General features: G+C 41.9%; 1 protein-coding gene across 1 annotated transcript in view; it reads left to right on the plus strand.

The window, feature by feature from the left end:
* FLT1 (fms related receptor tyrosine kinase 1) overlaps window positions 1–23,626 on the plus strand; it is a 132,357-nt gene that overhangs the window by 27,706 nt on the left and 81,025 nt on the right. Inside the window, exons 4-12 of the mRNA XM_078766147.1 lie at window positions 2,321–2,439; window positions 3,175–3,340; window positions 4,129–4,268; window positions 4,396–4,573; window positions 6,441–6,558; window positions 6,780–6,967; window positions 10,921–11,071; window positions 22,279–22,380; window positions 22,502–22,609. Of these exons, the coding sequence (XP_078622273.1) occupies window positions 2,321–2,439; window positions 3,175–3,340; window positions 4,129–4,268; window positions 4,396–4,573; window positions 6,441–6,558; window positions 6,780–6,967; window positions 10,921–11,071; window positions 22,279–22,380; window positions 22,502–22,609 (1,270 nt within the window). The remainder of the gene's footprint in view (window positions 1–2,320; window positions 2,440–3,174; window positions 3,341–4,128; window positions 4,269–4,395; window positions 4,574–6,440; window positions 6,559–6,779; window positions 6,968–10,920; window positions 11,072–22,278; window positions 22,381–22,501; window positions 22,610–23,626) is intronic.

Raw genomic sequence — 23,626 nt, forward strand, 5'->3', positions numbered from 1 at the left:
CAGCATCAATAAGTGCATGATGTGAGGCAAGGGTGCCACCCCGGGAGCACTACTACATCGAGCCGTGGATGAAGGCCTTCTAAGTCAATGAAAGTTCTGATTGGCAAAGGAAAGACTACGGAAGTTAAAAAAAAATCCTCCCACCCCTTTCGCATGAGTGTGGGGAGATGGCTTCGGATGGTCGGTGGCTTTGGTTCCAACTTAGATATGTGGTTTTGTGGTTTGCCCAAGAAACATCATGGCCGATGGTGAGGCTTAAACGTTTGAGTGACTGAACTTATTCAAGTGCATTGTTAAGGAAGTTGATGATGGGAGGGTTCACTAGACGGTCATTTCGGAGAGACAGTGAGAGTGAGAGATTTCTCAGGGTTAAAAGATGTATACCAAATGCTAGACAAACTCATGATTCTATCATGATCTACAGATAGGCAAGCGGCTGTTGCCGATCTGAAGGATGAGGGGTTCTACAGCAGAGTTTATATTTCAGTTTGTGTGCTTCCCCTTCTCTCCCCATCTTGTTTTCCGCTCCCTCTTTTTGTGTTTTGTTTGTCTGGTTGATTTGTTTGTGAAGTAAATGTTAGCTCTTTCACGAGCCTCGATTCAGTATACAAACAAACAAACAAACAAACAAACAAACCAAAAAAAAAAAAAAACAGCAAGTGTGGAGTCATCAATGAATAGATGAGGATTTTCTAGAGAATCGGAAAGATCGTTGATGATTATTAGGACCAGGACTCGACCCAACACACTGCCTTGAGGTATTCCGCCCTGACAACTAGAGCAGAAGGAGCCAGTAAGTCAATATAGGAAGTGGCCGTGGATGTTATAGGCAGATAGTTTGGAGAGTAAGGCGGGGTGCTATCCTGTTATCAAATAGGCAGAGAGCTTATTGAATGCTCGAGATATGTCCAAAGACACGGCTCTGATCTCATGTCTTTTGAGATTGTGGGCCTCCATGATGGACGAGGTTTGTGGTCAGCCTGAATGGATGGAGGCGCTCCATCCATTGTTGGGAGAGCAGTTCAGCAGCATGTCCAAGGTAGAGTAACCTGGGGGTGAATGTTAATTGATGGTCCGAAATCAGGCCATTGGAGAAAAGGAAGGATTTGATGTTGACTGCGCTGATGGATTACATGACTTTACTTTTATTTGGAAGTAAGCTAATAACTAATAGGCCTGTAGTTAAGAGAATGTTTTTGCAGCATGTTTGTGTAATGCAGTAATGTTTTGCTGACTTTGAAGTTGACGGAAGATGATCAAGAGTAAATGATAGGGTGAACGGAGCAGAAAGAGGATGTGCAAGAATGGCATAACAGGTTTTACGATGCATGCACTGATGACGCCTGGGCCTGTCACAGAATCAAAGTTGATGGTTGCCAGAAACCTCTCCACCTTCTCAGGTGAGAAAAGCAGTTGTGTCAACGAGTAGTTGGATGCAACTGGATAGGGTTGGTACCAGAATTGAGAGGATGGATACGCAAGATTTGAAAGCAAACATAATTTGAGGTGTTTGGCTCTTTTGTGAGCAGAGTGTGCTGTGATGCCATTTGAAGTTGGGGAATGGAAGGAAGGGGAAGGGGAGGGGTGGCATACACCAGAAACAGACTTGACCAGGTACCACTAGGTCTTTGGGGAAGGAGACGGGTTTGAAAATTTAGCTTGAGGTTGTCCAGATGTTGTTTTCAGGCCCTTGAGTTAGTGGTTGCAGTTGAGATGGGATAAATATGTACATAAGGGTGAGCAGGCTTCTGTGAGAAAATTATCCAGGCAGCAATAATATCAGGGGTGGTGTTTTTGTATACAAAGTCCAGTCTCATGAAAGAGCTAGAACACAGAATGGATCAGAACACCACAGAACAAAAGGGACAGTATAAAGAGGGAAACCTCAACATCATGGGTGAAGGACAAAATAGAGAGAGACCTGGACAAATTATTGGCTCAGCAGCACCGCAAGGCCATGAAGATTCCTTACCTGGAGGGTGATTGTTGTGTAACAGTTCATCTAGGTTTGTATTATCTTTTTACTTAAGTAATACTTCTATCACATGGCATAAATTTTCAGCAAGGTATAACATTGGTTGTTGAATGTTTAACATTGGTAATGCTCAGGTAGATATGAAATGATGTAACTAATCGGTTGCAGTAAAGGGATCTTTTCTGACATCTGTTCTATAACATTATAATGATGAATTCTACACTGATAAGATGCACCATTGGTGGTGAAAACTCATGTTCTCTCAGAAAGGTGATTCATAGAAAGCTTCTCTGATCACTATAGCCAGACATTCTCAACCATTGTCCTCTTCCACTCCTTCTTTAGACTACAAGAACCCCTTCATGAATGCCGAATCGGAACTGAAAATGGTATATTTCGAGCGGGGCGAGCCTCTCATCATTCCATGCCGGGTCTCCATCCCTGATATTGAGGTCACAATCGAGGTAATTGAGGCCAGGATCTGAGATGCGATACTTTGCTGAGGTTCAGCACAAAGATAATTCCTTTTATGCTCTGGCTTTCCTTAATGGAAGTTGATCACAGTTTACGTATAATCAGTTTATGCCTCAATGTACTTAACTGTTGCACTTCAAAATCCTCTAAAGTATTGTGTTGCATAATGTATCACTCCATATTGTATAATATATACTCTACATTTTTTTTAATGAAAAATGTCTTGCTGCAAAGTGATGTCTACCGAATGCTGCATGAAATATGAGATTTTTGTTTGGAAACGTGAAAGCAGCTTTGCTTATTGAACCTGTTCCACGATTGTCTATCCGAACATCGATTCTCTATCTCTATTAGAGCACAGAAATTCTCACAGGAAGGGATTGCCTTCATATTCGTCCAAATTCCATATTTCTTCTCTAACCTATAGGGGGCACTTCATGAGCTGCACAGTTGCATCTCCAGCAAACATTGCTACCTGCCACCATGTGTTGCATACGGAAGAAGAAGGGACGGAAATTTAGATTTTGGCCAATGTACTGGCACACAATGGCATACTTATTTTAAAAGCATAATGTGTCTTATTGATTACAATCATTGGCTAGAAGAAGAAGAGATGGCCAGCTTGAAATAACCTGCCTGGATTGTATTGCACAAGTTGGCGAAATACACTTGATATCAACATGCAAGATGTAACTTGGCATTTCCAATTGGTAATTCCTTTGCAGTTGGCAGGAGTCGAGGTTAAGAAATCACGGATTGTGTGGAACAATCAAGAGGGATTCACACTTCTCATTCAGTCCCAAGACTACCCAGGACTTTGCTATTGCGAGACGGACATCAACGGAACCGTGTACAGCAGCAACCAATACATCCCTGAGATCACGGACAAAGGTCAGAGGCCCTGAGTCTCATGGTGCAAAATCTTATTTTTTCCGGATGCAAACATCGTTGTTCGTTCATCGGCAACTGTCATTGTCTCAAGAAAAATTTAAAGTTGTGAAAAATTTTCACTCCTGTGTGTTCCATAAAATAAAATATTTTGAATATTATATTTCGTTCCAAGCCAGTGATTTTGAAGACTCAAAATCAGAAAGCTCTTTTTTTAATCTTTTTTTTTTTTTGTATACAGGATCGAGGCCCGTGAAAGAGCTAACATTTATCACACACAAAATCAAACAGACACACAAAGTATATAATAAGGGGAGCGGTAAACAAAACAAGATGGGGAGAGAAGGGGAAGCTCACAAACACAACATTTGAGAGCAGGGACATCGGGAGATCTGTGGGAGGGAGAGGGCTCGGGGGGAGGAAGGGGGGGGGGAGGGGTGGGAGAAGTATAAAACACAAGGACACTGCAAGGACTTCCAGGAAGGAAGTTGGTATTTCAAAAAAGTGAATCTGGGGTGAAATTAGCGGGGGTAGAAATATAAACGCAAAACAAATATAACGCAAAACTTTTGTTTGTTGTTAAACGTTTTTTGTTAAACGCAAAAACGCAAAAGTTTTTCAGGATATAAACGCAAAACTATTGCCCATGGACCCTTAAACCGTAGACCACAAGTTGGGTTTGGGTTGGTTTTATCATTTGCTGCAGTATTTGACTATTATGTCATGCCTGTAAAATCACAAGCATTATTGTGGCCAGCATTTGGTGACATTGTGCTGCTGTGTATTTTCAGCTTCTCCAAATTCCCTCCAGTTGAACATCAGTGACCCGATCTACTGCCTGGTTGGACATTCGTTCAACCTGCGCTGTTCCGTGAAGGATCTGAACAGTTTACAACGGGGTCTTTCATGGATCTACCCTAGTAGTAGTAAGGTGAGAAGCAATACTGTCACTCTGCAAAAAATACATGAAGCAAATAACTCCAAACCTTCTCAACGTGGTGTCAATCGAATGGGATTTCCACCATGAAAATGTGGACTTTCCTCTCTGTATATACCAGCTGCATAGGAACGAAGTGACTGATGACATCGGAACTATCCACCAATCAACACTCAAGGTAACCAATGCTACGCTTGGTGACACAGGGCAGTACGTGTGCATTTTGACTTACATGTTCATGGAAGACAGGGAGATGAAATCCATAAAGCATCAAGCTACCACAGCAGTGAAGGTCCTTGGTAAGATGTGTTCAGACATCATATAGACCTCGAGTGATTATGGTATTGATGGCTCCTTTTAATTATTATTATTACTAATGCAAGGGTCGATACGGAAGTAATGCCTTTTATATTTCAGTCCCGTAACCAAAGCATTGTAGGAAAGCTTGGCGAGATAAACAAAATATATAAAAAGAGGGAGCGGAAGACAAGATGGGGAGAGAAGGGGAAGCACACAAGCACAACATTTGAGAGCAGGGAGATGTGTGGGAGGGAGAGGGCTTGGGGGGAGGAGGCGTGGGAAGGGGGGGGGGTGGGGTGGGAGAAGTATAAAACACAAGGACACCAAGGACTTCCAGGACAGAAGTTGATATTTCAAAAAAGTGGAATTGGGGTGAAATTAGCGGGGCTAGAAAAGATCAAGGTTTTGGATGGGGGACGATAAGAGATGGTGGTGAACAGCTGTTTTAAAGACCTGGAGGGTGGAGTGGGATTGAAGAGAGTGAGGGAGTTTGTTCCAGAGGCGGGAGAAAAGAGGAATGAAGGAGTGAAGGTGAGCAGAGAGTCTTGATTTTGGCAGTTTAACCATAAGAGGATTGCAGGCAGATCTTGTGCGACCTTGTAGGAATATTTGCGGGACAGAGCCCAGAGAGAGCTGGGGGGGGGGGGGGGGGGCAAGGCCAGAGAGGAGTCAGTAGAAGACGGAAAGACCACCAACCTGCCTGCCTGTGGTGAGTGAGGGAGAGGCCCTTGGAGTTAGCTTCATCGTGGGAGATTCCAATGATTCTGAATGCTTTGGTTTCAACAGCGTGAAGACGAGCTAGGTGTGAGGCAGGAGCACCAGCCCAGAGGGGAGAGCAGTATTCCATTGAGCTGCGGATGAAAGCCTTGTATGTGGTGAGGAGCTCAGGTGTGCCAAGGAAGGACTTCGCACGACGGAGGGATAAAGGATAAGGGGGGATAAAAATGATAAAACGGAGGGATAAAAATGAAAGGTCTGTATCTCTCACCCATTTTAAGCTGATCAGATCGGTCACGTGACAAAATCACACCACACTTTCAAATGGCTGCCCTGCTGGATGTGCGTACGAATTAGAGCCCAATTATTGAATTTCATACTGTGGAAGAGGTACCGCCAGTGGATATTCATAGGCCTTTAAAGAATGTGTACGACGACTTTACCATTGATGTGAGCACCGTTGGACAATGGGCAAAGAGTTTCAAGAGCGGGGATGTCAATATCGACAACAAGCCTCAATGTGGTCGTCCTGCAACCGCAATGACACCGGAAAACAAGAGTCGGATCGATGTGATCATTAAAGTACATTGAAGTTGATGGAGACTCTGGAAAAAATAACTCAATATTTTCCACGTGTATGCACATTCCCTGTAATTTTCATTGTAATTGTAATTATATTTGATGAGAAATAAAATAAGAGACATTCCTTTCGTTCTGACCCTCGTAGTATTTGCTGGATATCTTGTTTTATTTTTCCAGTGCTTTGATGTAATCCTAAACGCGATTGTATTCGTTTTCCTAAAATTGTTTAAAATAATCTTCATTTAAACGATCGCATTGTTGAAACCATTTTAATTGCTTATCTGAGCACAGGTCAGGATACTGGAATTCAAGTTCAAATCCCATATATTGCGTTGATGTGTCTGTTGTTTAGTAATGCCATTGTCATTCATGTAAAAAGTACACTAATCTCTGCATGTCCTTGTCCTGTACATGCTTGAATTAGAAAATCCTCAATGAGCCTTGCATACAACCGTAAAGAAAAGGAAATGCTCGAGCTGTCAATTTTTGCTGTAGTTGCACAATCTTGATAATGTGTGCAGTCGGAGAAATAAAATTGCATTTTCGTTTCGACTTCGATGCCCACAGAGAAACCTTTAATCTTGCTGAGGACCGACGCCGACAGAACGATGGAAGTCTTCAAGGACCAGTTATCGGTGAAGATCGTGGTTGAGATGGACGCCTACCCCACCCCTACCACGGAATGGTAAGAAGTCTTTAAACTTCAACTGCTTCACAGAAAATGAATAGCAAACACCTTGTAGTAAATTTGCATTGAAAATGTTGGAATGTCTTGAGAAAACTAACACCTTCTAGGTTTTTCTCTTGGTCCGCTGAATAATAAAATCCAAGGCTTCATGTTTTCATGTTTTGCTTTACATCTCGTGGCGGTGTGTTGTTCATCGACGTGCATGCTTGTTGTTGCAGGTTGAAAGACAATGAAGTGATTTCGTCAAAGCAGATGCGCTACCTACAGCAGTCGCAGGGAAACACATTTTCACTCGCGATTCACGAGCTCAAGAGGGAGGATGCAGGCTTGTACACGTTTCGGGCTCGAGCACGGGCCAATGGGATTACCGTGACCCAAAACATCAGCTTTTATCTGCAGGTCTATGGTAAGGAGGCCTTTTTTAAACTTGATCTTTTGCTAATTCTCCAGATTTTAATCATAATATTCAATACAATATTTTTTAGGAACTCACAAAGTGATGGCAGTCTTTATCGTTCTCTCTAGTATGCTTACCCATTTGAATGTCTTTATCGTTATCAGGACTATTCGTTTTATGCAAAGGACAAGGCTTGTGGAATGACTTTTGGTAGTGTGCATGCAAAAATGCATTTCCACCTTAGTTTTGATCTGTGAAAGACATCGCGGTCCACTGCTAAATGCATTGTCAGCTACTACACTGCTATACCACTATCCACAGTGTCAGTCATTATTTTAGGATCCTTTGTTGCAAAGACAGACCCATGCCCACTGCTAAATGTAGTGTCTTCCACAGATAGCAAACAAGAAAGAGCAATCAGAGATTGCAGACCCTCACCAGGACGTGGTTTTAGTGGTTTTAAGGCTTTTGTGTTAAAAATAAATATGGCGGCCGATGCACGTGACGGATGACGTCATCATTTTTTTTTCCCACCAATTTATCCATAGATGATGCTCAATAAATTTCATCATGATCAGATGAAGTTTTGCAGTTGTCGAATTATGACGTCATAATGGAGGAACCTATGACATCATTAACATATGTTATTCACCATGGAGAGTTCTTTACAACAAGCCCTGTCTCAATTTTTTCTATGTAGCACTTTCGGAGATATAGAGGTGCAGGAGTTTTTCGGATTTTCCAAGATGGCGCCCTACCACGTGACCTATGATGTCATCAATATTATTTTAAAATTCTACAGGAGGAGGTACACCTTTGGTGAAAATTTCCTGTCAATTGGATCAACAGTTGCAGAGAAAATCATATTTATTCTGTGCGGACAAACAAACAAATGAAAAATCACTCATAGAGTGACACTTGGCAAAACAGAACAAAGTAGAATGGCACTCAGTGGAGCATCCTTTTGACCTAAAAAATAATTAGTGGTTGAATTCAGTGACCTGATATGCAAATCGGATGAAAATTCACAATTTTATAAATTTGGCCTATGTTGACCTTTTGGCCTATGTTGACCTTTTGGCCTATGTTGACCTTTTGGCCTATGTTGACCACAAAACTAGTTGGTGGTTGGTTTCAGTATGCTGATATGAAAATCCTTTTCAAATTTCAAGTCAATCGGATGAAAATTGAGGATTTTAGAAATTTGACAAAAAGTAGTTGACCTTTGGCCTATGTTGTCCTTGTGAACTATATTGACCTCAAAAATAGTGGGTGGTTGAATTCAGTTCGCTGATATGAAAATCCTATTCAAATTTCGAAGTCAATCGGATGAAAATTGAGGATTCTAGAAATTTGAAAAAATGTGGTTGACCTTTGGCCTATGTTGACCTTTTGGCCTATGTTGACCTTTTGGCCTATGTTCACCTTTTGGCCTATGTTGACCTCAACTAGTTGGTGGTTGGTTTCAGTAAGCTGATATGAAAATCCTATTCAAATTTCAAGTCAATCGGATGAAAATTGAGGATTCTAGAAATTTGAAAAAATGTGGTTGACCTTTGGCCTATGTTGACCTTTTGGCCTATGTTGATCTCACAAATCGTTGGTAGTTGAATTCAGTTAGCCGATATGTAGTTCCTATTAAAATTTCAAGTGAATTGGATGAAAATTGAGGATTTTAGAAATTTAAAAAAGTTGTTGACCTTCGGCCTATGCTGACCTCAAAAATAGTTGGTGGTTCAATCAGTTTGCTGATATGAAAATCCTATTCAAATTTCAAGTCAATCGGATGAAAATTGAGGATTTTAGAAATTTGAAAAAAGTGGTTGACCTTTGGCCTATGATGACTTTTTGGCCTATGTTGATCTCAAAAATCGATAGGATTTTGTCGGACCACGAACTCTACCATTTGATGAAGTTTATTGAAGATCGGTTTAAGATTGTGACCTGTAGACGAGTATAAGTGAGCAGGGACACACACACACACACACACACACACACACACACACACACACACACACACACACACACACACACACACACAAACCGGAGTGATCAACATAGTCAAAATTTGACAACATAGTCAACGAAGTCAAAAAAAATATTATTTTTTTATCTCCCAAAGTAACAAACGGACTCAAATGTAATACCCTCTCCTCTGGCGAGGGTAATAAACTAGTGCTGCACTTTAACTTTAATATCTTCTTTCTCGACTACAATTTGGAAACCTTGTTTGTTTTAAAACTGATGCCGGTTAGCCAGCAAGCACAAGACAAACTTGTCTGATGTGGAGGCGTGCTCGTCGGCGCACTCCCAAACCATCAGGTACACAGTTTGAGGCTTCAGCCGGTGCTGCACCATGAACTCGCCGCCACTGACTTGTACCCTACTGACTGGCTCACGTGACTGCACTGGTGCTGACTCGTACCCTAAAATGACACTCTCCGACTGGCTGCAGCGTGCTCTGGTGATGGCTTTTATTTTCCCGCTCACCGCTGTCGTGATGTCACTGTGCAGGGGAGGATCCGGGGGGGGGGTGTGCAGGGGCGCACCCCCCCCCTTCGATCCAGGATGAGGGTGCAGGCGGTGCAAATCTGCTGAACTGTTGGACCAGGGAAGAACACACGGAACTGCAGAAACTTCCAAGAACGCACGAAATGCCGTTTCTGACGATCAATTTTTTAAAATTTCCTGGGGGTGGGGGGGGGGGCAAACCCCCCTTTATCCCTCCCCCCCCAGCACTATAGTTTCATGCACCCCCCTGTCTTGAAATTCCTGGATCCGCCCCTGGGCCCCTCTATTGGCCAAGCTCGGGCACAGTGTTCAAGGTGGCATGACACCACACTCCAGGTGTCCCACCCACATGGATGCCATTACCCCTAGCACATGACTGTAAAATTAATTTCTAAATAGACGAAAGGCTATAATAGAGACATATAATAGGGAAAAGTACAGAGGGATGGCAGGAAGACAAATTGTCTTCACAATCAATCCTGAACGCCAATTGGGTAATTACAGCACGATTTATTTCATCATTAATTAGGAGATAACTAGCCAATTAATTCATTTCCTTTTACCCACCCGAAGGCATTTTTTGTCACAAAAATCTTGGGAATAAGAATTACATTTGTATTTTGCCATTGAGATCAATAACTGACCCATGAAATAAGTTTACACATTGTGATTAATAAGTTTTGATATTCGCAACAGTGTATTTGTCAAATACCAACAATATTCCTTGGAGATGTATTTGTCATAACACGTTCAATGTGACAACCATAGTGCATGTCCTCCAACTGAAAGGTGAAATGATTCACGACTCTGATATGCATCCTCATGCATAGAGTTACAATATTCCACAAACTTCACCCTCGGCACCATGAAAGTTGTGAACTTTGTGTAAAGTCCTTGATCTTCAAATGACCACACAGAAGATAATTTCACGGATTTAATTTGGGCTATCCGATTTGTATGTGCACCGTTTTTTTTCCATCGTAATTCCTTAATTTAAGTTCATTTGTTTGATTTGTTTTCGTGTGTAAATAACCCCAGGTCTACCAAAGGGATGAAGCGATAGAATTGAGCAGTCATGTTCACTGTTCTGGTTTTAAACACTCAAACAGCACAGTATAAACTGCACACGACTCACTCAAACACAGGTGTGCATGCTTCAAAATACCTGTTGGTTAAAAACGATAAAAACACAAACCCATATTGTACATGTCATGTTAACATGTACGTATAATCGCATGGTCATGAGATTTTGCAAACTGCATGTGGAATATGATTATGATTTGGGATTTTGTACTAACCAGTAACTCTCGTATACTATGGCCTCGGAGCACAAAGTACGATAAAGAAGTTTATTTTTATTTTTTAAATAATGAAGCATACAGTTACGAGAGGTGCTGTGTGACCTGCTTTGTTAACTCATATGCTGGTACTTTGTTGTGACCCATGGATAGAACCACCACAGATAGAAGGGGGTCTGACCGTGAAGGACATTACATACCCTTTGCACAGCAAACAGACTCTCCTTTGCAACACCTTCGGGGTTCCAATGCCCAACATCTTTTGGCAGTGGAAGCCCGGCTCTTGTGAAAATGAGACGGGAAAGTAAGTGCACTTGGTTCCTTGATGATGGTCTATGATTACATACTTTGTTTATTATTTGGATGCTCATTTTCATTGTGGCATAATCATTAGACGGAGAGGCTTTATTTTATTATCCCCACGCTTTTTGAAAACAAGACCGATAGTCTTGACGATAGGGTATGTGCCATGTGGCAAAGTATAGAAAAGAAGGGACATTCCATATCTTGTAGAAAATGCCAAACAATACAAAATAAGGGGCATTCAAAAAATCTCGTGTGCATGCTGGACTACCCTTGTGTTCTTAGGAGGAACCAAGTAATGCTCCAGAAAAGTTCATATAAAGGGGTGCCAATTTGATTCATACAGCTGCATGAAGAAGTAAATGTATTTTATTTGTCCGATGTAGGGCGACCTTTTATGAAGTTTTACAGAGCATTATGTTTATGGAGCCATGTTTATGGACAAAGATAGAAAGAAAATGGCAGTGCTTTCCCTTTTTGCTCCGACTGTCTCGAATGTGCTCTCTCTGACGTCACCCCAGCTCCAATCACCAAGCTCCGTCAAATTGTGGCAACCAATCGCCCATCAGGGCATGGCCTCACGGCCACACTTGGCGCCCATCGAGAAGTTTCGGCTGGGTGGTGACAGTGTCTGGGTACCGTCGGCGATTATGTTATTTTAATCATGGGTCGGTCGCATGGCTAGCCGAGTGTGCTTTATAAGAACGAAGGGAAAAATCACAAGGGCAATTACACACTGGGAATTTATCCATAGGCCCTCACTAATTAGCATAGCTCCACCCCTCACATGGAGACACATAAAGCTTACATGGTTATCTGGTCCTAACTTAAATACATCGAGGTGGCTTCATGGCATACGGAGCACGCTGCTCTATACAATTCTACCTCGACTACAGCATTTCATTACCTACCCCCATAACAATATGTATGTGTGTGTATATATATGTGTGTGTGTGTGTGTGTGTGTGTGTGTGTGTGTGTGTGTGTGTGTGTGTGTGTGTGTGTGTGTGTATGTATATACGAGGGGCAGTTAATAAGTAACCTTAAAATATTTTTCACAACTTGTTTATTGCACTTACGTGTGTAACAACTGCATTATTTTTCAACATAATCTCCATTGCGTTCAAAACATTTTTTTCAGTGCTTTACTGATGCCTGGATTCCTGTAGAAAAAAAATATTTTGGCTGCTTGTGTAGCCATTTGTGCACACTGCCTCTTGGACCTTTTTGTCGGATCGGAAAGTTGTTCCACCAAGCGCCTCTTTAAGTGGCCCAAAGATGTAGTAATCCGAAGGGGCGAGGTCTGGCGAGTAGGGTAGATGAGGAAGACACTCAAAATGCAGGTCCTCGATTGTTGCAGCTGTAGTGCGGGCGGTATGGTGCCGAGCATTGTCATGCTGCAGCAAAACACCGGTAGTGAGTAGTCCATGACGTTTTGATCCGATTGCTGGTTTCAGATGATTTTAAGGAGGTCGCAATATGATGCACTGGTGACTGTGGTCCCTCTGGGCATGTAATGCTCTACAAGTGGGCCTTGGCTATCCCAGAAGAGCGTCAGCATCACTTTTCCAGCGGACAGCTGTGTGCAGAATTTTTTGCACTTTGGTGAATTTGAATGGTGCCACTCTTTGCTTGCTTTCTTCGTTTCTGGCTGAAAGTAGTGGACCCATCTTTCATCCCCAGTCACTACACGCTGTAAGAAAGCGTCACCTTCTGTTTCGTAACGTCGCAGAAGTTCTTCACATGCATCCACGCGCCGTACTTTCAGTTTGGGTGTGAGTTGTCTAGGCACCCACCTTGCAGACATTTTGCGGAACCCCAGCACGTTGTTAATGATATGGTGTGCTGAACCATGGCTAATGTTCAATTCGGAGACCACTTCATCCAGCGTAATGCGACGGTTTTCCATCAGCACGCGCTCAACTCCTGCAACCATTTCTGGTGTTGTCTGTGTGAGGCCGGCCCAAGCGAGGAGCATCTGCCACACTGGACACTCCACTTTTAAACTTCCTGAACTAGTCGTACACCTGCTGCAGCGATAAACATGCAACACCATATTGCATCTTCATTCTGTGATGGATTTCACTGGGATTCACCCCCTCACTTCCCAAGAAACGGATGACAGAACGTTGCTCCTCCCTGGTGCATGTTTCTAAGGGAGCCGACATCTTGGAACTACTCGACTTACGTCATATGCTCAATGTTGCCAGATCTAAAACAGGCAAAACATGACTATTACCCATAGATATAACACGTCTACACACATTACATTCTCGAATTTATATCGCCATTTTAAGGTTACTTATTGACTGTTCCTCATATATATATATAATGTGTGTGTGTGTATATATATATATATATATATATACAGACTTGGCATTTAATATGGAATATATTTTTTTTCTTGACTTGGGTTTACTTTCTGAACTCAGTATATCAACCTAGTGAGTTTCTTTTACCCTTCGGTGATGTCTTTGTTGAAAGAACCATGTCACTGATTGTCTTTCGCAGCAAGAAGTCAACAACAGGATGATATCACAGGTGGCGTGACAAAATGTAAGGACAGGTACATTTGACGATTGGCTTCACAATCGGGTATATAAGGGTTGTTGCATTCTGTATTAGTGGAAAACAACTGCTGCACGTCAACAAAGGTTATTGCCGCTTCCTCTGGAGATGGTCTGTCAAATTGACAATGCTGTTTGTCATGGAGTGGTGGCTTTACGAAATTCTGGCATGAAACAGCATGCTTTTGCTCGGCAGTATGGCATCACTCAAGGTCAGGTGTCAAAGATCCTGAAACGAAATGCTCAGAGGGGTGTCCCTACTCCAATACCGAGGCCAGGACGTCCACGCAGAGCCACAAGGAGAGATGATCGCCAGCTGCATCGGTTAGTCTGCAATGGCCGTACCAAGTCAGCTAATCGGCTTAGGGCTGAGTGGCAGCAACTGACAAATGTGCCTGTATCCAGAAGGCTAGTCAACCAACGACTGGTTCAAGCAGGCTATCGTGCCAGGCGTCCCCTGAGAAAGCCACGCCTGACCAGACAACACAGCCAGCGCCGATTGCAGTGGGCCAGAGAGCACCGTCAATGGCAGCCAGGACACAGGAATCACGTGACCTTCAGTGACGAGTCTAGATTTCTAGTCTATCGTCAAGATGGCCGCGTCCGAGTGCACAGACAAGTGCATGAAGCCCACAACGAAGATTGTATAGTGCCAAGAGTCCAAGCTGGAGGTGGTGGGGTGACCGTTTGGGCTGCTTTTCATGCAGGGGGCAAAACTGACCTGGCTGTTCTGAATGGAAACCTGAACCAGTTCAAGTACAGGGTCATTCTGGAAGAAACATTGCTTCCATTTGCTCGTGCAGCCTTTCGAGGAAACTTTGTCTTCCAAGATGACAATGCATGGCCTCATCGTGCTCGCATTATCCAACACTTTCTTGCTGACTGTGGTGAGGAGCATATGGAGTGGCCTTTCATGTCCCCGGATATGCATCCGAAAGAGAACTTGTGGGCAGAATTAACGCGTCAAATTGACAACTTGGACCAGCAGCCGACCTCTGTGCGTGAATTGCAGCAGACTATTGTCACTGCATGGCAAGCGATTCCTGTCCAAACCTTGGCAAATCTCGTGAACAGCATGCCTCGACGTGTACGTGCTCTCCTGAATGCTCGTGGGGGTTACACGAAGTACTGAACTGTAATTGTACTGTCCGTAATCCCAGTCATAATTTAGCTTTTGTTTTTGTTGAAACATTTTTTGGCTAATGTGCAAAATAAAGAGATACTTCTGGAAAACGTACAGAAGTTTAAGACAGTACTGTCCGTGAATTGAGTTCGATATCAGTTTACATCACTTTCAAGGATCAATGTATTTGCTTCGAAATGTCAAATGTGGTTTTTGTTTCTTTTAAAGGTCACATTAACAAAATCTAGAATAATTTCAACATAATTCCAATGAACTTTTGGTTCTAAGTCATCTTGAAAAGTAAGTTCACCCCCACAAAAAAAAAATTCCATATTAAATGCCAAGTCTGTGTGTATATATCTATATATATATATCTCTATCTATATATATCTATATATATATATATATATATATATATATATATATATATATATATATATATATATATATATATACGTGTATATATATATATGTATATGTGTATATATATATATGTATATGTGTATATATATATATGTATATATATATATATATATATATATATATATATATATATATATATATATTTTTATATATATATATATATATATATATATATATATATATACACACACACACACATTATATATATATATTTATATATATATATATATGTATATATATATATATATATATATATATATATATATATATATATATATATATATATATATATGTATGTATATATTATATTTGAGACTCGTAGTTTATTCACCTGAGGAAGCCCACTAGGAAGCGGGTGAAATGTTGCCTGAGACCGGATCTTCTCATGATAGTTTATTACTAAATTATCAGAGTACAGTACCCTTTTTGTTTGGATGCACCTTTGTTTCAAAAAAAGTGTTAATGTCTGTATGCACGCATATCTCCTGTGATGGAGTGAGGTATTCTCCTCATAAGGTCGTTCCTGTTTTTGTGTCCCCCCCCCCACCCCCCACCCCTTTTACTCTGCTAAACGTGATTCCCTCACGTGGGGTGGGATTTTATATATTACCTCCGCCACTAAACGTGGATGGAGGTTATGTTTTCACCCCTGTCTGTCTGTTTGTCTATCTGTTTGACTGTGAACAAGATATCTCAAACAGTTGTGTACGGATTCGGACGAAATTTGTCAGAGAGGTAGTGTGTGTGACCCCGACGAAATGATTAGATTTTGGTGAAGATTCGAAATCCGGATCCGGATCAAATAATTTTTTAAATGATTCTTCCCCATTGAGTGATAGGGCTGAAACCGATATGTAGCATGATATCTCAAAAAGGTATGGACGGATTTCGATGATTTGTGGACAGTTTGGGTGTGTGACAAAAATTTTGGTGAAGATCGCAATATAGATTCGGGTACGAGAATTATTTACTTTTCTAAAGTGATTCATCACCATTGAGAGATCTGCAGAAAAGCGATATATAACATGATATTTTAAAAAGTTGTGGACAAGTTATGACTAATCTTGGTGGATGAGTTGGTTAGGTGACAAGAACAAGCTGATGACATTTTGGTTCAGGTCCGAATCCAGATCCTGCCTATCAGTGGGATACAAAACGTAAACTGTTCAGCCTGGCGGAGGTGTGTGCTCTACCGAGTACCGTTCTAGTTCATTCTTATTTTTCTCTTGACCACAATGTTACTTTTTCTCTGTTTCCCATCTGTGGTGCTACAATTTTTTTTTATTGTTTTTAAAATTATTTCTTCTTTATGCATGAGTATTCTGTTTACAGGAGAAACGTTTGCAGTATTCTTACAAATGCAAACAAACCTTGCTAGGACTACACTTGCAAATGTCCTCAATTCCATCTGATAGATATAAAATCCCTCAGCAATGCTAAAGTGCACATGAAATGGAATAAACATTTACATGTGTTTTTTTTTCACCATGAGGCATTTGCTTCTCTCGAATACAGTTCAACAGAATTGGCTGCTTCTGCTGTGAATTTATTACCTCCGCCACCAAAGGCGGATGGAAGTTATGTTTTCACTCGTGTCTGTCTGTGTTTGTCTGTGAACAAGACATACCAAAATGTTGTGGACGGATTCGGACAGGTCGTGTATGTGACAAGGACGAAATTATTAGATTTTGGTGAAGATTCAAATCCAGATCAGAGAGTTTTTAAGTGATTGTTCACCATTGAGTGATCGGGCTAAAACCGATATATAGCACAATATCTCAGTTATGGACATATTTGGATGAAACCTGGTGGACAGGTTAGGTGTGTGACAAGGACGATTCGATTCGATTTTGGTGAAGATCTGAATATAGATTCGGATATGATAATTATTTAAATTTTTAAGTGATTCTTCACCATTGAGTGAAAGGGCTAAAACCAACATATAGCAGGATACCTCAAAAGGTTGTGCACGGACTTGGACGAAATTTTGTGGACAGGTTGTGTGTGTGTGACAAACAATAATTGATTCAATTTTGCTGAAGATCCGGATCCGGCTAGTAGAATTTTTAGTGATTCGTCACCATTGGGAGATAGGGCCAAAAATGATATACTGTATAGCAGGATATCTCAAAGTTGTGGACGGATGATTTTGATTAAATGTGATTCTGTATTGTGATTTTCTTGTCTCCTCTGGGATACAAAACGTAAACTGTTCACCCGGTGGAGGTATGGTCTCTACTGAGTGCCGTTCTAGTTTAATTTGTCTTCCTTAATTTATTTTTATTTTCGAAAAAATGTTTTTAAAGTATCTCAGACACTGAATCGTTTTTTAAAAATAGGACAAAGATCTTTGGAGACATTGGTGTACGTTAACACTAGTTGAAAGTCGACGGCATGCAGGTGAAAAATGTAAATAATATTATGATTTGTTTTTTATTTTGATTGACCCTAAGATGTCGGCATAAGGAGCAATATCGTCAAATGGAATGAGCCAATCCGAACAGGCCTTTTTGTTTCCTCGTTTGTCTTCCTTCCTATTCCTTTCTCTACCTTTTATCTTACTATAATTCACCAAATGTCCGTCCATCTGTCTGTCTGTCTGTCTGTCTGTCTGTTCGAAGGTACCGTAAAAACTGCTAAACCGATCGCAAAGATATTTTGGGTGGATAATCCTGGGATCTCCAGGAGTAAAATAGGCTATTTAGTTTTCCCAATTTCAGCTTTAGTCTCCAGCATTCTCAGGTTTGGACTCCCGCATAACATTCGCGTTCGCATAACGTTCATTGTTGTCATTGTGACGATGTTTGTTTTCCCGGGTGCCGCGCGATCGGTGCAGCCGTTTGTGCGGCACCCGGGAAAGCAACATGTCTCCATCGATCGCTAACAGATCGCTGTCTCCATCGATCTTGCCAAGGCCGTAACAGCTATCGGCTCAAAATCCTTTTAACTGTTGATTTGGTACAGTTACACGTATCGGGAATTTGGTACACGTATCGGGAGTACATACGACATAGCGATTGTGAACACGATTATCGATCACGATTCACGATCACGATCATCACGATCATAGTATATCGATCATGATTTGAAACACGATGGAATAATATTTACCGATATGAACAGTGATGTGGCTTTTATTGAAATTCTAAAGATACTGTTTAGATTTTGATGATTTGCGTGTGATATGATTCAACGGATGTTTATATGAATCGTTTAAAATAAAAAACCTTCAATTTCTGATATTTTGCCTTTTCATTTGGGCCTCCCAATGGAAGCCCCGCCCGTAGGGCGGGTACCGTTGCTAGATATTGGGCGTTGCAAAGCCCATAGGGTGTTGCAAAGATATTTTGGGTGGATAATCCTTCGATCTCCAGGAGTAAAATAGGCTATTTAGTTTTCCCAATTTCAGCTTTAGTCTCCAGCATTCACAGGTTTGGACTCGCGCATAACATTCGCGTTCGCATAGCGTTCATTGTTCTCATTGTGACGATGTTGTTTTTCCGGGTGCTGCACAAACCGCTGCACCAATCGCTGCACAGCTGCACCGATCGAACTCGGTGACCTCGGACAAAGACCTTTTATAAGGACATGGGTTGCATCCCTGCTTGAGGGAATTCTAACCCATTTCAACTGAAGGAAACACCTATCGGGAGTACATACGGCATAGCGATTGTGAACACGATTAGTTTCATCTCTAAAAGAGAGAATTCCACATAGCTATTTGGGCGGTGAATACGCTAACAGATCGCTGTCTCCATCGATCTTGCCAAGGCCGTAACAGCTATCGGCTCAAAATCCTTTTAACTGTTGATTTGGAAGTTTTTACAATGAAGGAAACATGTATCTGGAGTACATACGACATCGGGAGGACTAACTGCACGTGTCTTCAGTATCAAGCTTAACTCTGTCATGGCGGATCTGAAGGGCGGAATGCTTGGAGAAGTGGTGGGCTACTTCGGCAAGAAGGAGGATCAGAAACGTGGACTCTCACACTGCCACATCCTGCTGATACTTGCTCCCGCATGACGTTATTTTCCCGGGTGCTGCGCAAACGGCCGCACTGATCGAGATTTAACGGATGTTTATATAAATCGTTTGAAAGAAAAAAAGCCTTCAATTTCTGATATTTAGCCTTTTCATTTGGGCCTCCCAATTGAAGCCCCGCCCATAGGGCGGGTACCGTTGCTAGTTTATCTAATTATTTATTGCTCGGTCCCACTGAAAGCAGGAAACACTTTATTATGGGTATTGGTTTCCACCACTAAAAACGAATTTCTTTTGAAAATATCAATCTGCATACATTACTTTCCATTTGATAACCAAAATTCTGGTTCAAATTTGAACCACTCTCATAATGTGTGCACGACCTAACCAACCAACATGGCTGTCCGTCAGGGCAGGCCATTCCTTGGACAACAGAAATTGGTAATGGTTTCCAACTGGCAGGTCAGGGTGAGCTGCCGATGCTGTAAAACCTGCCCTGGTACTGCTTCAAAGTTGAAAAATGGTCATGAAGCCTCAGAACTCGCGATGTAAGCCAGTACTTGTTGAAAACGTTAATTGAGGCTGCAGGCAACGTGCATTCCAGAAAACTGGATGGCAGATCACTGCCATCGACGTGGCAAAAAGGTGTAAAGGAACGTATCTGAATAACACATCAAATGGGGGATTGTACAGAGACGATTGCGGCCCAAAGTGGTGGAGCATATTCTACAATGCTGCGTGCAAAGGCCATGTGTGGTTAGCTGAGGTGTGTCGAGAAGTGAATTTGCTTGACCATTGGGACCTCTGCTTTGAGACAAAGGGTTTATTTGAATGTCCATTCGGAGATATGATACAAACACTTGAGTCTTGTCTGGTTTGAAGGTCATCAGAGCAGTTCTTCGTTTTGCTAGTGCTTCTAGTAAGCAATGATATTGCATGTCTCCTGCTGGTGTGTAAATTCAGAGGAATTCTGTGCAGTTGTGTATTTGCATGAAGAGTACCGGAGATGCTGCCAGGTAAGGAGACTTGGCAAGAAGCGCCAAGTGCCAGACCATGTGTAGTAAGAGACGATCCTGTTGTTGCTGTTTTTTTCTGTTTGTAGTTTGGGATACCCATTGGTGTGTCGGGACAAAGATATCCTAAGAAGTACGATTGTCACTGAAGGAATAATGGTAACCTGTCATTATAAGAATGGCTTTGGGGGTCTATTCTGTGAGGATTCCCTGATGCATTTAAGAGGAAGTTTTGAACTACAAACTTGCATCACCTACCATGGTCATTATTAACGATCTGGTTGGGTTTTGACCGACAATCCAAAAGCAACATGTTCATTCTTCGGCGACAATCTCGGAATACAGAGAATAATTTGAATCCTTCATACTGCTTCATCCAGATGGATTTGAACTCGCAACATCTTGAATGCCACTACAGTGTCTTCACTACTACTATGTATCACCAGATCTGATCAACTAACCATGTAGTCTTTCATGGTGACTATTCATTCACCTGTGATCGTACGCACCATTTATTGTCAGGAGTAATGTGTGTTGAAGTCAGGATTTTGTGACTTGAATTGACCATCTGTACCCCTTACGTTTGAATCCCAATTATTTACAAGGATTAATTATCTTACGGCTGAATTTATTTTGATTTGTTATGTAATACTAGCAGAGGTACCCGGCTTTGCACGGGAGTGGGAGGAGGAGGGGAGGGGAGGAGGGGAGGGACGGGGGGGAACGGGGGGGAGGGGGGGAGGGGAAGCGGGGGAGGAGGAGGGGAGGGGGAAGAGGAGGGGGAGGGGAATGGGGGGGAGGGGGAAGGGGGGGGAGGGGGAACTAACCATGTAGTCTTTCATGGTGACTATTCATTCACCTGTGATCGTACGCACCATTTATTGTCAGGAGTAATGTGTGTTGAAGTCAGGATTTTGTGACTTGAATTGACCATCTGTACCCCTTTACGTTTGAATCCCAATTATTTACAAGGATTAATTATCTTACGGCTGAATTTATTTTGATTTTGTTATGTAATATGATATGTAATTTGATTTTGTAGGGCTAGCTAGGTAGCTTGGAGTTTGCATACTCGCCTGGAGCTGTCGTGTGTGTGTGTGTGTGTGTGTGTGTGTGTGTGTGTGTGTGTTTACACTATTTCAATGCTCAAATGCATACATGGAAACAATGAACATGAACTGTCATTGCAAATAAATGCAGGGATGGACAGGCAACAACTATTATCCAAAGAAAGATGTGGGAATGGTTTCACATGATAATTCATTGTGACCATCCCTACCTTGTTCACGTACTTTTTGGCATACCACGCTCCCTACATCTTTTTACATTTAAAATGTTTTTATTACAAGTATTTAAAGAAAAAAGTGCCGAAAATAAGCGAACTTCTTCAACGATACCTATCAAACTACATTTTGGCACCAAACTCGACCGCAAACGAAATGCCCAATCAGTGGCAAGAGATTAAAGCGATGGGGCTACATTGATATACTGAGTGAGGAATGTAAGAAGGACATGCATCCTGTAAGCTTTTCAGATCTACCAAACACCAGTTACCAGGACGGGAAGTGCTGGCTCCACAAGCTCTTCCATCCCTCGGCCTTCCTGTTGTTATTTTGCTTTGCGTTTTCCCCCTCGGCTCGCATCGTTTTCTCCCCTCTAGCCTGGGAATTTGGTTGCACGGGAAGCCCTTCATGTGAAACAGTAAATATTTTGTTTTATTTATTGATCTTCTGAAGTATAAGAGATTTCTGCTTTGAATAGATGTCTTTCTTTCTTTGTCTTCTAATTATTTTTTTGTTATTGTTGCTGTCCAGCAGCTAAATGTGAAATGCCGAGAATTGCCGCCCTTGTAGATATGCCAGCACCAATAATATTGAAGGTTACAAATGCAAATAGTGAAACTTTTAATCATTTATCCTTGCAATGCAAAGTTTAATTTTTTATTTTTTTTCCCATTAAGGCGAAGGCCGAGTCGAGGCGTGGCCTTGTGGCAGTTCTCATTCAGGCTATCACAAGATCTGTAAATTGTGCAAAAGCCGACAAAGTAAAATTTGTGTTGATTGTGGCCAATAATGTTTTTTTTTTGTTTTTTTTTCAGCCGCTTGCCTCAAAGTGACGGGTGGTGGACACTGAAAAATAGCGACAATGTCAACTCTGCCGTCCCCAGTGTGAGGTTGAGCTTGAAGGCTCTGAAAATAAGGTGGAACGGGAGGGCTCGAAATATTTTTGATCCATGCAGTAAATCAAAAACATTAAGGCTCGGGAGCGGATTGCACCCGCCGCACGATGCCAAGTTGAAGTGCTGCTCTTGTTTTTGCCAGATGCGTAGCACAATGGAAATCCACCTTGCACGGGTTTCTGGCTGCTACCCGCTGCGTGTCTCATAACTACTTGGGAAACGATTCCTTTGGGTTTGCATTCTACGTCACGGGTGAGTGCCGACTGCAGGAATTGTGCCAATAAGTTGGCTTACTTGCCCACAGTGAGGTACAGAGCAGTGTTAACACTGTAATAGCCATTTTGGTGATGGAATTGCATCCATTTACTGCTAATGTTTCAATGGGTCACCAGTTGTTGCTCTTTTGAATCTCTTGTCTTTTGCTGCCAGGCACCTTTTGTTGAAGATTCTAATGCATTCGCGATGTCGGCCATTAAACGTGTCACCTGCAGAGTTTTCTTTGTTAATTCTATCCGTAAATTGCAATATGTCTCGACTCTTATCTTGTTCTGGGACTGTTTTGAGAGCAGCAGTGGCTGGCGAACTTGCGCAGAACAATGATAAAGCTGCAGACAATAGTGTCAGGTTCCTATGATCAATCCAATGCACATCGATTTGACGCTTTGTCGGGTTGCCAGAGCGGTGACTTCCTGCAGATGAATGCACACAATGAACCGGCCATTGTTTGCGATTGTTATGAAATCCCCGAGGACGAGTGGGTTTATTAATCAAGAGTGATGTTCTCTTTTAGTGCCTCAACATTTATACAAGCCGAGACTTTGCGCTACGGGTGCCAACAATGTGTAATCTCCCACGAACCTTTTGCGCAATGGGTCAGTGGTTCCAAAAGCGCAAAAGAGAAAAGAATGCCCATAATTGAACGCCTTCATATTTGCATATCACGTCAATGGTTTGAGTTCACAATGCATCTGTGACAGCGCCGTTGTGTTCATAAACCTGAAAACCTCACGGGTTTGTTATTATGCTTACGCGAATTTTCGTATGACTGCGTGGGGGTAATGTCCCCCCGCCGTTAGCTGCCATCGCCCTGCTTCCTGCCTTGACTTGGCAGTGATCTGCATTAAAATAGTGGATTTTTTTTTTGTTCTATCTTTTGTGCTGGTCTCTCAACTTCACAGGTTGTCAGTTTTTTTGTTTGTTTTATTTTGTATACTTTGTATTTTTGTATTTTGTAGGTCGCGGCTCATGTGAGAGCCAACATTGATCA

Source organism: Myxine glutinosa, chromosome 12, assembly GCF_964187855.1.
Source record: "Myxine glutinosa chromosome 12, kmMyxGlut1.1, whole genome shotgun sequence".
Lineage (NCBI taxonomy): Eukaryota > Metazoa > Chordata > Myxini > Myxiniformes > Myxinidae > Myxine > Myxine glutinosa.